The 16,970-nt window shown below is 54.1% G+C and overlaps 1 protein-coding gene across 2 annotated transcripts in view; it reads left to right on the plus strand.

Annotated features, from left to right (window-relative positions):
- The window catches only part of IL21R (interleukin 21 receptor), a 32,659-nt gene extending 20,857 nt beyond the window's left edge, over positions 1-11,802 (plus strand). For both annotated transcript variants that reach the window (XM_068566031.1, XM_068566032.1), the window contains exons 4-9: positions 1,880-2,079; positions 4,295-4,440; positions 5,496-5,673; positions 6,136-6,232; positions 7,234-7,318; positions 9,130-11,802. In XM_068566031.1, coding sequence (XP_068422132.1) covers positions 1,880-2,079; positions 4,295-4,440; positions 5,496-5,673; positions 6,136-6,232; positions 7,234-7,318; positions 9,130-9,894 — 1,471 coding nt within the window. In that variant the 3' untranslated portion in view covers positions 9,895-11,802. The remainder of the gene's footprint in view (positions 1-1,879; positions 2,080-4,294; positions 4,441-5,495; positions 5,674-6,135; positions 6,233-7,233; positions 7,319-9,129) is intronic.
- The last annotated feature ends 5,168 nt before the right edge of the window (positions 11,803-16,970 follow it).

The raw sequence follows: 16,970 nt of genomic DNA on the forward strand, positions 1-16,970 counted from the left end.
ACTGCAATGAGAAGCCTGCACACTGCAATGAAGAGAGGCCCCTCTCGCCGCAACTAGAGAAAGCCCGCACGCAGAAACGAAGACCCAACTCAGGCAAAAATAAATAAGTAAATAAATTTATTTTTTTAAAAAAGAATATATAAGGGATTCTTTAAAAAAAAAAAAAAAAAAAAAGACCATCATGATCGGTGTAGGGACGACCGCTGCGTGGGGTTTTGGCGTGGGGAAGAGAGCTTGGGCTCAACTCGAATACAACAAGGAAAATTAGGAATTTATAGCCAAGGAGCAGGTCAATGGATGGAAAAATACTAAGAGGAAACATCAGGGTAAGGGGGGTTCCAGCTAAACTGACTTAACAGGATTCTTGCTAATGGCAGCCCAGGGTGAGCCTACATCACCCGGGGGTGGTGGAGGATGAGGAATTCGATCAGATATCAAGGATGGAAGACTCTGGCTAAAATGACTTAGCAGGATTCTTGCTAAAATTAGACAATGCAGAGACGAGCGTGGAAGTCCCAAAGTCAGGGCCTGGTTGAGGAGAGAGTTCCGAGGAGCCTGAATTGAGCCTGGTCAAGGAGAGTCTTTGTCAATGTGCTGCTCAGGATAAAGAACAGCTGGCTTTCATTCTGTCATCATCAATTCATTCGTTCATTCACTTACTTCTTCAGAACATATTTATTAAGCTCTTGCCAGACACTTGCAGGCACTGGGGGCCCAGTAGAGCCTAAGACCAACAAGGTCCCAGCTGGTCCCGGAGCTGATTCACTGCAGGCGGGGAGTGGCTGGGGAGATAGACAAGAAACACGTAAACAACCAACAGGATGCTTTCTGAGAAAGCAAGTGACATGGGGGGAAGGTCTGCTTTAGCCAGGGTGGTCGGGGCAGGCCTCTCTGGGTGAGAAGGAGGCAGCCAGTGAGCTGGGGAAAGGGCAGTCCAGGCAGAGGGCACTGAAAGTGCAAAGATCCTGAGGTAGGGAGAGACTAATGAGTCTGAGGAAGTGCGAGGAGGTCAGTGGGGCCAGAGCAGAGTGACCCAGTGTGAGAGAGAATAACAAGCAAAGGAGATGAGAGGTAAGCAAGGGCCAGCTTTTATTGTGTGGGTGATGAGAAGCCACCGAGGGTTTTAGGCATGGGGATGACAGGGAGTTTTTAAAGATCCTCCTGGCTGTTGTGCAAGAGGTTTAGAGACCCTTTATTCAGCAGAAGTTTCTATTCCAGCAAATATTTAGCAAAGAACTGAGTCCACACATCCATATTAGCCCTCAAGAGTGGTCATGTTCACAGCCTGAAGATGTAGGTAGGGAAATAAATATCTGGTGAACTCCTATACATACTTCAAAACCCACTGTTTCTGCCCACTGGCAGTTAAAAGGCAGAGCATTTCCCCCCACCCTTATACCAATAGCCTCCCTGGTAGTTCACCCAAAGCAGGGGATGAAGTTCATTTAGCTCTTATCTTGGCCCTGAGCACAAGCACTTATTAGGTATTCAGCAGATGTTGGACAGAAGAGGGCAGGAAGGAGAACTGAAATGCTTAGCACCCTTTCTGTAGGACAGTGATACAGCTGATGGAACTGACAGGGACAGATTTAGGCTCAGTCCAGGCAAGAATGGCCCAAATTTCCAAAGTTAAGAGCTGCTGTCCTTAAATGAGGTAGTGAGTTCCCAGTCCCTTGGAGGCATACAAGCCACGCCTGGACACCATCCATCAGGGCTGCTTCGGGGAGGAGTATCTTCCCGGGGAAAGGGGTAGTTGGACCAGGTGACCCCCGGCGCCACCTCAACTCCCTCCCAGCCCCAAGATTCTGGGCTTGGGTCCTGGCCCTGTGCCCTGAGCCCCGCTGGCTTCCAGCCATAACCGGCTGCTCTGTCCTTGAAGGCAAGACTCATATGGAGAACTGGAGGACGAGGTCACCTCCTGCAGCCTCTGCTGGTCCACCCACAACGCCACGCATGCGGAGTACACGTGCCACATGGATATGTTCCAATTCATGGCCGACGACGTTTTCAGTGTCAGCATGACAGACCAGACCGGCAACCACTCCCAGGAGTGCGGCAGCTTCATCCTGGCTAAAAGCAGTGAGTATCCCTTGGACCCCAGAGCTGAGGAGGACACATGGTCCCTGAGACGGCTCCCCTTCCCCCACCATCATAGCTGACCTGTCCTATGTCCTTACCTCCCCTTGGAGTTCTGCTCTGTAGATGCACTGATGTTTACTAAGGTGTGATGGGTTGATAACTAGGTTTGAGCTTTAACCAAAGAGAGGCAGCAGCGGTGTGCAAAGGAGCTGGACTGGGACCCAGGATCTTGGCCTTCAGTTCTGGCTCAGCCCCTGCCTATCTGTGAACTTGGACCGCTTCCCTATTTGTAGAGTGAGGGCCCTTTTAACACTGACTCTTAGGGATTCTGTCTACATTATGAGGCAAGTGGGGACATTGAGTCCCAAGAGAAAAACCTCCCTGAGTTTTCTCCCATTCATTAGCTCCAGTGAGGCCTGGAATTTCCCTCCAGGCTGGGGGTAGGGAGGAGTCCAGGAGCAGGGGGGGCCTGGCTGGTGGAAGCAGTTGTCTCTGTGGGTCCAGAACCAGGGCGGGTCCAGGAGGCAACTTTTAGTGTGTGTGTGTGTGTGTGTGTGTGTGTGTGTCCCCAAAGTGGGATTTCCACGGAGGGGGTGAGAAGCCCGTGCTCAGAGGCATGCAAACGCAGACTACTAAGAGAGTCCTGCCCTCCTCGGGAAGGCCCAGCCTCTGCGAGGAATCTCTGGGGGATTTTGGCCCTAGGTTCCCAGTGGTGGGGCAGGGTGGTGAGAGGGTGTCTGTCACCTGGAGGGGGTCCAGGTTTGCACCACTTCGCTGAGTGGGTGTCGCACCGCACAAGGTGTGAATGAAGATTCACACACACGCAGACACACCCAGAGTCTCTCACACACACACTCATAAATACAGCCTTGGACAAATGCACGGGTGTCCCAGCAGCCCTCGGCCTAGCCAGCCCGGCCACAGGCCCACGCTCTCTCACACACGCCCATATGCACACATACGCACACGCTCACTCAGCCATGCAGATCCAGGCATGGCGAGTTCACGGAGCAGGGGCGCCCTCTTACCCCTCTGAGTGAGCTGGGCAGACAGCAAGCCTCCCCCTGCCCCTGCAGAGGAGAAGGAACCGCTTCACGGCCCCTCCACCTCACAGGGTGGCTCCAAGTCCCATTTCTCTCTGGCCCCCTCCCTCTCCTCCTCCCTGCCAGGGCCTGAAGCCAGGCCTGTGCCCAGATTTGGCAGGGGGCAGTGTTCTACTCCCTTCCCCCTCCTGGGCTCTGGGCCCCCGTCCTTGACCCCATCCCTGATCCCCAGCTCTGGTCCTCACCACCCAGCCCAGGACGTACAGGGAAGTGGAAAACCAGGTCTCCATCGGCCTGGGGAAAAGAAGAGAGGGCTTAGCAGTTATTCCAGTCCCAAAGGACCCATGGCTGGAATAGCAATGACAATAAAGCCCTCGCCGCAGCCTCCCGAACACTCACCTTCTCCCATCGCAGGCCTTGGTGCTGAGTCGTCCGCAGCCTCAGAGTTCCTTTCTGGAATCCCTGGAAGGTTCATTTGTTGGTTTAACAAGTATCTCTTGAGGGCCTGCTGTGTGCCGGCTCTGTCCTAGGAGCTGCGGACACAGCACTGACCTGGAGAACAAAACCTCTGTCCCAAGGAGCTAAGATCCCCAATACAGGGGCATATGGCAAGCCGGATCACAGAGCCCAGGAGGGCGTGGTGTTGTGGCCCAAATCTCTGCTCCCGCACTTTCCAGAAGATGTCTGGGAGATGCCAACAGTCACATCGAATTCCCAGGACCCCTGCGGGCGTCAAAATGCTCGTTGTAGAGCAGCCCGGCAGGCACTCAGAGGTGGTAACTTCCATCATTAGCATAATTGGTGCTAATTAATTAGCATGATGCTAATGACAGTCTTTTGACTTCTCAAGAAAGCTAGAGTTAAAAGAAAATGATGCCATCATTTAGAACAGAAATGGAGAATGAGTGGGTCTCGTTGGTTTTTTTCCCCCCAGCCACGCCGGTCTGCATTCTTGCCCCCCTGAGTCGTAGCACCCACCCTTTAGATTCACCTAAATCTCTCGTTTCTCAGATGAGTAAACTAAGGCCCAGAGACAGGGAATGCTTTACCCCAAGTGATTCAGGGTCATTAGTCTTGATCTCATCAAGGAGAGCATCTATTCGCATCACCACATCATTCTCAACTGCTGCAAAATCTCATCCCATTTTATCTTTCTGACTTTTTCCTCTAAGTCAAGCCATCTCCCCCTTTCAACGTGACCGTGACCTTCTCCGGACAATATAACATCTCCTGGAGCTCCAATTACAATTTCTACGCGCTGAAGGGCAAACTTCAGTATGAGCTGCGGTACAGGAAGCTTGGAGACCCCTGGGCTCTGGTGAGACCCTCAGAGGATTGGGGCGAGGTGGGGGTGGGGAGGGGGAGGGGCAGTGCTGAGCATCCGGGTTGGGGGGAGGGGCAGACACAGGTGAGCTTGTAATTCACAGTCCAGAGTGGAAACCAGGGACTCGCCAGGGATGGACGCTCTCCCTTGTGCTCTCTCACTCCATGCTGCCCTTGCCTCATTTCTCCCTGGGGTAGGAGACCCCTTAAAATTCATTCCTTCCTGTGCCTGTTTCCCCCTCTATCGGTGTGCCAAGGAGGAAGGGATCTGCACTGTCCCTGGTTCTATCTCAAGTCTAGTACCGTCACAGTAGAAGAAGTTTCAGAAATGGGGCAGTCCGGAACTTTCCCGCTTTGCTTAGAATGGCCATAGTTGGAGAGTTCCAGAAGTATCAATAACCAAGAAAGTTCAGTGTCAAAGGGACCGTTGTTTCAAATGTGAAGGCTTCTAGAGGCATTCTTTGTTTAGAATGTTGGAGAGTTCCAGAATGGCCCACTATTTAGAACAGTCACAGCTGAAGTGTTCTAATTATCCATCCTTTAGAATGGTCTCAGTTTAAGATTTTCATAAATGCCATAGTTTAGACGGTCCCCAGTGGAAGACTTCCAGAGGTACCCATTGCTAAGATGCCTGTAGTTAAAGACGCCCAGAAATGCCCACTATTGAAAATACCCACTGTTGAAGAATTATAGAAGTGTCCAAAGTCTGAAATGCTGCCAGCTAAACATTCCCAGGAATGGCCACTGCTGTTCCTGGGACATTCCCAGGCCCAGCAGGAAGGGTCCCCTGTGGGGCTGTGAGTGACTGAGCTGGGATCAGAGACAAACCGAACAAAGCACTGTATCACAGGCAAGGCCAGGGCAGCGCCCATGGCTCTGTGCTGCCCACACTGGAGTGGCCAGAACTCACACTGATTCTTGTGGAGGGGGCAGAGACTTGCCAGGAGAAGCTCCACCCCTTTCCTGGGGGCTGGTAAAGGGTGGTTCTGCTGGAGGCGGGGACTGGCCTGGGTGGTCCTAACCCAGTGCATCCTTTCCCTGTGTTGGCAGAGTCCAGGGAAAAAGCTGATCTCAGTGGATTCGAGAAGCGTCTCTCTCCTCCCCTTGGAGTTCCACAAAGGCTCAAGCTACGAGCTGCAGGTGCGGGCAGGGCCCCAGCCTGGCTCCTCCTTCCAGGGGACCTGGAGCGAGTGGAGTGACCCAGTCATCTTTCACACCCAGCCAGAAGGTAAGATGTGAAGCAGGGATGGACACCCACTCCTTGTACTAAATCTTGTCCTAGTGCAGCAGCCCTGAGCCCTGAGATTTTCAGCACGGCTGGAAGGTACCCACTCAGTCATGCATCCACTTGTAGCTGTTCCACAGCATTTCTGGGGCCCCTGCTTGCCAGGTCCTGCATTGGGTGCCAGGTGCTTCTCCTGGCAGGGCCTTTGATCCTCCTAATGTATCTATGAAGTGGGAATTATTATCCCCATTTTGCAGATGAGAAAACTGAGGTTCAGAGAGATGAAATCACTTGCCTAAGGTGGGGGTGGGAGCAGGAGTTGAAGCCAGGTCCATCCCACTGCGAGGCACCAGCAGCCTTCCCACCCCCTTCCACTCCAGCCCAGACCCAGTGCCCTCCACAGCCAGCCCGGGTGACCTCTTGTAGAGGTTGGTCAATTTCACCCAGAGTTTTCTTCCTTCCCAGAGATAAAGGGAGACTTGTACCCTCAACTGCTTCCCATCCTGGTCCTCGTATGCCCCATCCTTGTCTTCTTAGGCCTGAAGATCCACCTGCCTTGGAGGTGAGGCCAGGGAACAGGGTGGCAGGGAGGGGGTCAGCCTGGGCCAGGACTGGGGGACACACCTGTCACCACGACAATAGTAATGACAGTGATGGTGATAATAAACCGTTTACTGGGCACTGTGTAGAGCACATGCTTAACCCTCACAGCAGCCATATGCGCTTGATACATGGCATTTACTTCCATTTGACAAATGGGGAAACTGAGGCACAGAGCTGTCTAGGAACTTGCCCAAAGTCACACAGCAGTGAAGTGGAGGAGAAGGAATTTCTACCTGTGCTCATAACAATGACCTCAGCTGTGATCTTGTCCAGTGAATTTTAAGCTTTGAGTCCTGAGGGTCAGGAGGGGCCGCCAGGTGGGAGTGAAGGGCTGGTAGGATAACCCGCCCGACAATCCTGCTTCAAAACCAGAGGTTTTGCTTTTATCTCTTTATGTATTGGGTTTCTGCCGAACGTGGCCATCGAGAGAAAGGCTGATGCTGATTAAAAATATTGATAAAACCTAAGGTCCCCTGGCCTTCGTGCGTGCTGCTGGCTGAGGCTGAGCCCTTGCTAAGTGGCAGACGCTGGGCGGGGGCCCTGCATACCCTGTTCAATGCAGAGAAGCCTGCGAATCACAGAGGGTGTTGCAGGCCAGTCTCTGGGTGCTGGGGTGCCTGGTGCTGTGCCTACACTTCCTGACCCCTCCCTACAACCCCACGGAATTGGCTGTTGGCTCATCCCTGGTGGTGGAGGAGGAAGTCAAGGCTCAGGGGCCAGCACTGGCTCAGCAGAGAATAGGCAGCCAAGCCCTTAAACTCGGAGCACCTTCAGGAGACTTGCTGCCCCATTTTACAGATATGAAAACTGAGGCCTGGGGCAGAGGGGCGGAAGGGAGGGGCCTGGGTGTGTCTTGGAGGCTCTGAGCCTCCCGCAGGACACATTTGGGGAGCATCTGAGTGGGAGGCCCGGCTGCCCTCTGGGAGATGCGGGGGGCTCACCTCGTCTCTGCCCTCCCAGGCTATGGAAAAAGGTGTGGGTGCAGGTGCCCAGCCCAGAGCCCTTCTTCCAGCCCCTGTACATGGGCCACAGCGGAGACTTCAAGGTGAGTGTCCCCACCACGTGCTGAGCCCCTGGGAGCCTCTCACTCTCTGGGAGCTTCTCACTCTCTGGGAGCTTGCTTCCACCCACACACCTAGACCACCAACCCCACCCTGTAGGCCCGGGGCACCCAGATCCCCCACCCGGCCGGGAACCAGGCTTCAGTCTCTGCACATGCAAAGTGCAGGAAATACTTCCAGTGGGGCAGAGTTGGCCTAAGAATTAAACAAGATCCTGCAGCATTTCCCAGCCCGAGGAGCCAAACTGGGAGAGAGGGTGAGCCAGGTGGTCCCTTGAGCCACAAAGTGGTCTCCTGGTCCTTTGGTAGAAGCCCTTGCTGTGGAGGTGGGGAGGGAGCAGCTTCTGGGAAGGATATGGCCCTGCCTGCAAAATACACCAGCCCCATCCAGGCCCCAACCCCTGCTACCAGCGCCATCGCCCTTGGGTTCTCTGTGCCTATTTACCACCACCCACCCGGTGGCGGCAGTCACCGCAGAGAGGATGTGGTGACCCACCTGCTCCAGCAGAGCCTGGAAGTCAGGAAGTGCGACCTGCTGTCTGCCTGGCGCTCACTGAGCGCTGTCTCACCTCCACCCTTTCATCCTCTTAGCAGCCCCTGCAGGTGGGGAGGGGGGGGTGCTCCACCATCCCAGGGGAACCACGAGGAGACCGAGGAGACCGAGGCTCAGAGCCGGGCAGGGGAGGAGCCTAGGCTGCAGCCCACATTGGATAGACTCTTTCCTCTTTCCTCTGCACTCTCCCTGAAGCTCAAATATCACATCTATTTTGTGTTTGTTTTACCAATACTCATACAGCACTTGCTGTGCACCAGGCACTCTGCTAGGAGCGCCACAGATGTTATTTAATTTATCATTTAATCCCCACAACCACCCTGTGGAGTGGGGACTATTAGCAGGCCCATTTTACAGATGCAGAAACTGAGGCACAGAGAGGGTAAGTAACTGGCTCAAGGCCACACAGCTGAGAAGTGACTTCAAATCAGCGGTGGCGGCCTCAGCAGGGTTCTGAGAGGAGCTTTCTGATGGAGTAGGCTCAAAACTGGGAGATTTTGGTTCTCAGGGATTTTCTCTGCCAACTGGATGGAGACCCTGTGTCATGAGTGGGACCCCTGGCAGGTGAGGGCAGGGGGATCCTTAAAGTTTAGGGACGGCTGCCTCAGTCCATTGTCACCCCACAGCCCTTATCTATTCTGAGTGGCTGGTCCTTGATTCACTCCATTCATTCATTTAGTTAATATACATTTATTGGGTGCCTACTGTGCGCCAGGCACTGTGTGAGCCTCTGGGGACACAGCCGTGACCAGAAGAATTGGGGCTTCTTCCCTGGTCATGTGTCCACTCTGATGAGGACACAAACAGAAGAATGCATGGTTTCAAGAAATCTCCCCAAGGACATAAAACAGAAGGCCTGGTGGGGGCTCTGTCACTCAGTTCTCAGGGCCTCCTGCCCCTCGTCCCCACAGCTCGGGAATCTTGGACCCACACCCATACAGACCCCAGGCCACTGAGCAGCGGATTGTCTGCGCCTGCAGGCTGCTGAGGGCCGTGGCTCCCTGCTACAGGCAGGGAGACTGAGGCCCAGGGAGGCCAGGACAGCGGCAGGGACTGTCCCGCGACAGGGACACAGCACGGTGCTCATCTCCCCCCACCCCCATCTCTCTCTTTATCTTCTGGAGTCTTTGTCTCTTTCTCTCTTGCTGTCTGTCTGGTCTCTGTGTCTGTCTGTTGACATGCTCCCCTGCCGCCCCTTGTCCCCCATCCCATCCATGACTCTCCCTCCTCTTCTCTCTCACAGAAATGGGTGGGCACCCCCTTCACTGCCTCCAGCCTGGAGCTGAGATCCTGGAGCCCAGGGGTGCCCTTGTCCCTGGAGATGCACAGCCAGTGCCCACCGCAGACTGCAGCCAAGGGGCTGGTGCCCACAGAGCTGCCGGAGCCCCCAGACCTGGTGGAAGCCGACGGGGTGCTTGAGCCGGGCTCCTGGGGCCCAGCCCGCTCCACCACCGGCAGCTTGGGCAGCTCAGCTCACAGCCAGGAGAGGGACCGGCCGTACGGCCTGGTATCCATCGACACGGTGACCGTGGTGGACACAGGGGGGCTGTGCGCCTGGCCTTGCACCTGCGGGGATGACGGCTACCCAGCCCTGAACCTGGACACCGGCCTGGAGCCTGGCCCAGGCACGGAGGACTCGCTCCTGGGCACGGGGGCCACCGTCCTATCCTGTGGCTTCGTCTCAGCCAGTGGCCCTGCCGGGCCGGGGGGCCCCCTGGGCAGCCTCCTTGACAGGATAAAGCTGCACCTCAAGGATGAAGAGGGTTGGGCCCCCGGGCCGCCCTGGGATGGTGGGTCGCCCCGAGGGGTGTCGGACAGCGAGGCAGGTTCGCCCCCAGCTGGCCTGGACATGGACACGTTTGACAGCGGCTTCGCGGACTCTGACTGCGGCAGCCCCGTGGAGCATGACTTCAGTAGCCCCAGGGACGAAGGGCCCCCCAGGAGCTACCTCCGCCAGTGGGTGGTCACGGCCCCTCCACCTGCAGGGCCTGGGCCCCAGGTCAGCTAGTGAGGCTGCCTGGCCATCCAGAGCCGGCCATGCCACTGAGCCACGAGCCACGGACGGGATCACCTGGGCTGAGGTGTAAAGAGGCCTGCAGCCCTCGGTCTCCCGGATGGGACCCCTGAGCCTGGTGTTTACAGCGCGTGTCTGGGGCTCAGGTGCCCACTGGCATGGCTGCGCGTGTGAGTAGCCTGCGTGCCTGTGGACACGGAGCTCGCCCGTGGTTCTGCCATATTCCCAAGGCCACTCGTGTGTCTGTGCCGGCGTGAGCTTCCTGTGTGCGCGAATGTGAGCGGCACGCGTGTCTGTGGGCACGTGATGACAGCCTCCCTCCCTCCGAGGCACGTGGGTGACCCCCGGGTCACGTGCCGAGAGGCTGGTCCAGTGCTGCCCACTGGGCCTGCTGGGACCAGGGCACTGCCTGGGACAGACACCAAGCCCAGCCCCCCAGGTCCTGCCTGCAGAGCCACATAAAGTCCAAACTGTTCCTTACCGCCTTTCAGGGGGAGGGGAAGGGGACCAAGCGAGCCCACAGTGACCCCGGGGGTGGGAAGATTTTGGGGGGAGCCGGTGGACCTGGCTCTGAATCCTGACTCTGACACCTCCTGGCTGTGCCTTCTTGGGTGAGTCACTTCCCCTCTCTGGGCTGGAGTTTCCTGTCTTAATAATGGGGGCGGCCTGACCTACCCCGGGGAGAAATTGGAGAGGTCGCCCACGTACAGTGTGCAGCCCAGACTCTCAATAAACGTCAGCTTCCTTCCTTCTGCGGCCAGGACCAAGGCTTGTGCTGGAGGTGGGTGGGAGTGAGAAACCAGACACAGCCCAGGTACCTGCGGGCTGTCCCACCCTGCAGAGGGGCACTTGGGGGATTCCGGGTTTAAAATCAGATTAGTTTCTTAAAATCAGCCCCTCACCAACCAAGATTTCTTTTTCTGGCTCCTGCTGCCCATTTTGTTGTTCCCTTTATGCACCCCAGAAATATTTATTGAGCACATTTACTGAGTACATGCAGGTGCTGGGAGACAGCGAGAGGACGCTCCCCTTGGCACTCACGTTGGGGAGGGCCGCAGGCTGGACTCGGCAGTAATGACACGGTGGTCCTGATCCCCTGGCGTCTTACTTGTTTGCCCTGGGGAATTGGAGGAAGTCAAGTTCTTTTTGATGATTGGCCGGAGAAACTGCTGAAATGTGAATTTAAGATGCTAAGAAAATACTTCTTTGTGACTTTTTGAAGGCACCTTATTGAACGTCAGCTTTGGACAGGAGCTCCATATTGGTGCTGCATATTGCATACAACTCATACTTTAAAAAAAGAAAGAAAGAAAAGAGATCGTTTTCCTCCTAAGGGTGCTCACCTTTAGAGGCAGCTTTTTCGAGTTCATGAAGCAGGGTTAAAATAGCAGAGTCTGATTCAGCCACCGGGTCTCAGAGCCCTGAGGGGAATCCCTACCCTGGCCTGGACCTGCCTGGCCTGTGGTCCTCCCCAAAGGCCAGGCTGCATGCAGGGCAATGCCTGAAACTCTGGCTTGTCTCTGCTTTTGGACGAGGGCTGAGCTGTCGATCCTGCTGATAGTTTCTCTGTGACTCTTCTGTAAAAGGGGATGATTGGAAGAAGTCACTGAGAGAACATGGGATTCCTTGGTTCTGAAAGTTCTACAACATTGATGGTCTTAATAGTGATACTGTTAACCTGGGATCAAGGTGTGAGGCTCGGATGGGAGCCCAAGTGCGAAACCACAGCTCCCGCAGGTGTGAGCAGCCCTCACCATCCTCCACCGTCACCCTGGAGATGCTTGGGTCAAGGTGTGATGTGGTTTTCACACCCTCACGGAGGCCACAGGTTCCAGGCACCCCGTGAGCCCCAGGCTCCCCGTGGAAGCAGCTCAGCTCTCTCTCCAGCACACACAGCTCTGGGCCGGGGAGTAGGGGAAGGGGACACCTGGGACACTGGCTGATGCCAGGCCGGGGGGCGGGGGGATGGGGCTCTGGCCTGGGCCAGACGTGGTTCCTCAACAGCTCTGTCTTTGAAGGGGACCCAGCTCATGGTAAAGGCTTGAAGGAAGAGCAGTTGGATAGGTGGATGGAGATAAACAGTTGCTAGAGACAAGGATGAAATATCAAACCTAAGCTCCACGAAGGCAACAACTTTGCCTCTTTTGTTCACTGCTTTACACCCCCATCAGGCACCTAGTGGGCCTTCAGTAAAGCCTGATTTGCAGTGTTTGCTTATTTCCATGGTGTAAACACTTTCACCACGGTCAATTTCAAGCTACCAACTTGAGGACTTTAAACATGCGGTTGGAAGAGATGTTTACAATCAACTCTCCTAGCTGGTAGGAGGCAGCCCCGGCACACCACGGGTGGGAGCCCAGACAGGCAGCAGGAAGGCCTCGGGGGGTTTCAGGGAGGAGGTGGTATTCGTTGGGCTTTGAAAAGTGAATAGGAGTTGTTAGGGACACCAGCTACTCAGGCAGAGGGAAGAGCTTGAGCAAAGTCCTGGAGGTGTGACCCAGCCCTGAACACATGGGGGTGGGGAAGGCAGTTCCCTGTCACCCAGAGTCCAGGCCAGAATTGCTAATGATCCTGTCTTCAGAGGCAGGGCTCCTGACCCAGCCCTTTTCCATCTGCAGGCTCCGAGGGGCAGGATATCCATCTGACAAATGAAGGTGCAGAAGGGGCCGCTGACTTGCCTGAGGTCACACACTGAATTAAATGTCAGAGTCAGAACTTGAACTCTGGGCTCCTGATCCCAAGTCCAGCTATCCTCACCTCGCTCCGCTGGAAGGCACCTAGGTCAGGGGCGAAGAAACTCTCAGCAAACACCTGTGGGTGCCTGTGCTTCTGCCCTCACAGCATCGTTGGGGTAGCTGACCCCAGCTCTGGGAGTGACCCAGGCCTGGCCAAGAGAGCATTCTATCCTCCCGGCCTCAGGGCCAGTTCAGGGTCAGACATGTGACCAAGCTGGTCCATACGCTTTTCCTGCTGGGACTGCTCAGCTGTAGGGCTAGACTGAGCCTGGAGCTGCTGGGTGGTGGGACCGGGGAGGGGGCACCAGGAAGAAGCAGCTCACCTAATATGAGGCCAACACACTGGAAAGCAGAGCTGGGAAGTGGGCATATACTCCTGGAAATATCCTCTTAAGCTCCTGGATCCAGCCATGCCTGAAACTACATTCCCCCTGGACTTTTGAGGTAGATGAGTATGGAAGTCATACTGTTCACCAAGTATTTCCAGCTCTTGGCCTTCTGCCCCACCTTGTGGTCAGATGGCACCACATGACCAGGATTGGCCAATGAGTGGTGAGCAGAAGTGGTAAGTCTCACTTCTGGACCAGAGCATTGAACTGACAGTCGTGATGCCCTTCAGAGTGTTCCTCTGTGCCACAGTGACCAGTGTTGTGTGAGATGGTGGCTTCTCCATCAGCCCGGGGCCTCGAGTGGGGAGATGTGGAGCAGAACTTCTAGTTCACCTGTGATGGACGCGTATTGTGAGCAAGAAATAAATCTTTTATTCTAATCTGCTAAGATTTGGGAGCTGATTGTTACCACAGCATAACCCAGCCTATCCTGACTGAATCAATGAGCTGTAAGTTTCCTTTTTTTTGCTTAAGCATGTTTGGGATGGGTTTCTGTCACTTGTATTGGACAGTATTCTCATCTCATCCCTGTAGTGAGGACTGTCCTCCCATCCCAAGGAAGGACCACATTCAAAGGGGCCTGAGGACCAGGCTCCATCTTGTATCATGAATGACCTTGGGCAAGTCGCTCGCTGTCTCTGAACCTGTTTCCTCTTTTGTAATGTGGGGCAGGAATCAGCCTCTCGGCTGACTCTGGGGATGAAAAGGGAGGATGAGGACAGGGACATTAAATGTGTATGTGCTTCTCTGCCATCACCTTCAGCTGGCCTCTGGGTCAGATGAGGAAAGTGCTGTGGTCCCAGCCCTTCTCCAGTCTCCTTCCCAGAGAAATACCCTGAAGCTGACATTGCCCTGTGCTAGGATTTAAAGAACCCAAGAACTCTAGCGTCCAGACATTTCCCCATCAGTTACTGCAAGGTCTCAGCCTCGGATGCTCTCTGGATGTCCCGGACCATCTACTTTGGGAAGGAGGGAGAGAGTGCAAATTGGACCCAGCCCTTCATTTTACTGCTGGGGAAACAGAGGCCCAGAGGGGCAGTGACTCGCCCAGTCACCCGGAGTCCGTGCTCTCCACTCTGCATCCTCAGCTCCTTTTTGGCCTCTTGTTGGAGGGAGAGCCTCTTCCCCCCTCCTCCCACCCATCTGGGGACTCGGTTTGCCTGGGCTGCTGCTGGCACTGCATGCAGGATAGCCCGTCACAGCCCGCCCCAGCTGTGGTCCCCCCAGATGCACCATCAAAACCCAGAATAGGGGACTTCCCTGGCGGTCCAGTGGTTAAGACTCCACGCTTCCACTGCAGTGGGTACGGGCTTGATCCCTGATCAGGGAACTAAGATCTCATATGCCGCGTTGCACGGCCAAAAAAAATCAAAAACAAAAACAAAACCCAGAACGGGCCTTCTGTGGGTGATGGCAGAGTGAGCGCATGTACTTCCCCTCCGGGGAGATCATGACACCAAGAGCAAAGGAGAAAGGCGTATAAACTCTCCACAATGAAGGGGATGGGACAGGGGGTCACCTGCAGTCAAGAAGCATCAACACATGAATGGAAAACAAGCAGAGTCAAGTCTTTGCTCAAATGTCACCTTCACAATGGGACCCACCCTAGTCTCCTTACTCAAAACTGCAGCACCCCACAGACCTAGATTTATTATTTTCCATAACATTTATTGTGCTTTTAACATATGTCTTTTACTTGCTTATCATATTTACTGTCTGTCCCACTAGCACAGGGATTTTGTCTGTTTTATCCACTACTCGGTCTCAGAGCCTAGCTTAGTGCCTGGCACATAGCACATAGCAGGTGCTCAACAAATACTGAACGAATGAATCAATCAAAGGCAGAGTTGTGACTGACAAAGAAGCGGGCAGAGAGGAGGGAGGGGACTGAAACCAGGAGGGACCCACTTGCCCTTGGACTTGGAAATGGCCCAGAATGGGACATGAAAGTGAAAATAGGGGCCTCCTTGAAGTCTGTGAATGGAGCAAGAGACACCCCCCCTCCCCCCGCTGCTCACACTGTGGAGCAGCTGGGGATCTTCCTTCATCTATAGTGGCAACAGGCGTGAGGGGTTTTCTCTTAAAAAGTGATGTTCCCAGAAAAGAAATTTTGCATTCTGCCATTTTGTGGGTCTCTCAGCATCATGCTGGCTGCCCACCCCAAAGCAAACCCCATCCCTAAAAAGAAGTGTCAAGGGGGAGAGCTTTGAGGCTGGATGGCCTGAGTTGGGAAGCCAGTAGATCCACTTACTAGCTTCCAACCTGCAGGAATTATTTTACTTCCTGTGCCTTGGTTTTCTCATACATGAAATGGGTATATTAATTGGACATACTTTCTTAGGCCTGTTGTGAGACCAAGAGTTAATATGTGTGAAGTGTGGAGAGCAGCGTGGCACCTTGCAAGTGCTCAGAAAGTGTTGTCACTTTATCATCATCTCTGTGGCCAAGTCCCCCCAACCCCAGCAAGCTTTTGTTGATCTCAACCTTAAACGTGGATAGACAGCGAGCTACAGACATCTGGAGACCCAGATGAACCAGCAGGAAACGGAGATGTTGGGCTGCTGCTGCCACCTGCTGGTGACCACTGGAACTTGGCTGAGGAGCCGGCTGAAGGCGGTGCCCTCCCCACGCTGCGGTCCAGGGGCTCCACTAGCATCTGCCAGCGCTGTCAGGTGGCTTCACAACTGTCACAGAAACTCCATGCGGTGGGAATGTGGTGATGAGGACACAAGGTGAACGGGTAGGTTCTTTTTTTTAAATTGAAGTATAGCTGGTTTACAATATTGTGTTAGTTTCAGGTGTATAGCCTAGTGATTCGTTTTTTGGGGTTTTTGCGTGTGTGTATCTTTTTTTTTTCTTTCCGTATTCCATATAGGTTATTACAAGATATTGGGTTTAATTTCCTATGCCACACAGTAAATCCTTGTTGCTTACCTGTCTTATGTATAGTTGTTTGTATGTGTTAATCCTAACCTCCCAATTTGTCCCTCCCCCTCTCCTCTCCCCTTTGGTAACCACAGTATGTTCTTTTTTATTAATTAATTAATTAATAATTAATTATTTTTAGTAGGTTCTTTTTAAAATTCAACAAGGACTGAATTCTACTCCTTGGGTGGGTGGACCTGCATTGGGCAGTGGGCTGTGTGGGCAGTGAGACCACACTAAGCAGGGAGATCACATGTGTGTGCGCACACACACATGTACATATACACACATACACACATACTTCACACACACAACACATATATGCACATGCACATCTGGAAAGTCCCCGGCATAAGTGGGTCAAGGGCCCAAGGGAAGGATGGGTAGTCAGGTAGTCAGAGGACAGAGCTCACTCTCAGCCCAGGGTCCTGGGTGGCCTTGGGCGAAACGAGGCTGCAAGGGAAGGGAGGGGACGTGGGAGGAGGCTGGCGGCAGCAGCAGACTGAATGAGATCTGATTGAGCTCCAGGAAGAAGGGAGGCGGATCCTGAGAAGGCAGCCGAGAGGATGCTCAATGGGGGAAACCAGGAAGCAATTTCAGTGAAGAGGGAATAAAATCAGGACCTCAGTGCCAGGACTCCTACCATAGAGATTACATAGCATGTAGCTCTCTACGTGCTGATACAGATGTGCCAGGGACACTGCAGGGTGAACAGCCGGAGCTGTGTCAATATGTATAATGTCATCGCAGGTCTCTGTTTTCTCGGGGGTAGGGGAGCATAAAAGGTATCTAAATGAAGAGAAAAGGCCTGAAGGAGAAAGCAGCCTGGAGGCTTAAGTCATATCTGTAATGTTTTAAGTGTTTAAAGAGAATGGATTAACTCATGGTTTATGTAAGTAAAAAGGAGTAATGAAACCGAGCAGGACCCTGTGGGGCTCCTGGGCACGGAAGCTTTTCTGTTCCCCGCTTTTTTTGTCTTTTTTTTGGCCGCGCCCTGCGGCATGTGGGATCTTAGTTCCCC

Source organism: Eschrichtius robustus, chromosome 16 (genome assembly GCF_028021215.1).
Source record: "Eschrichtius robustus isolate mEscRob2 chromosome 16, mEscRob2.pri, whole genome shotgun sequence".
NCBI lineage: Eukaryota > Metazoa > Chordata > Mammalia > Artiodactyla > Eschrichtiidae > Eschrichtius > Eschrichtius robustus.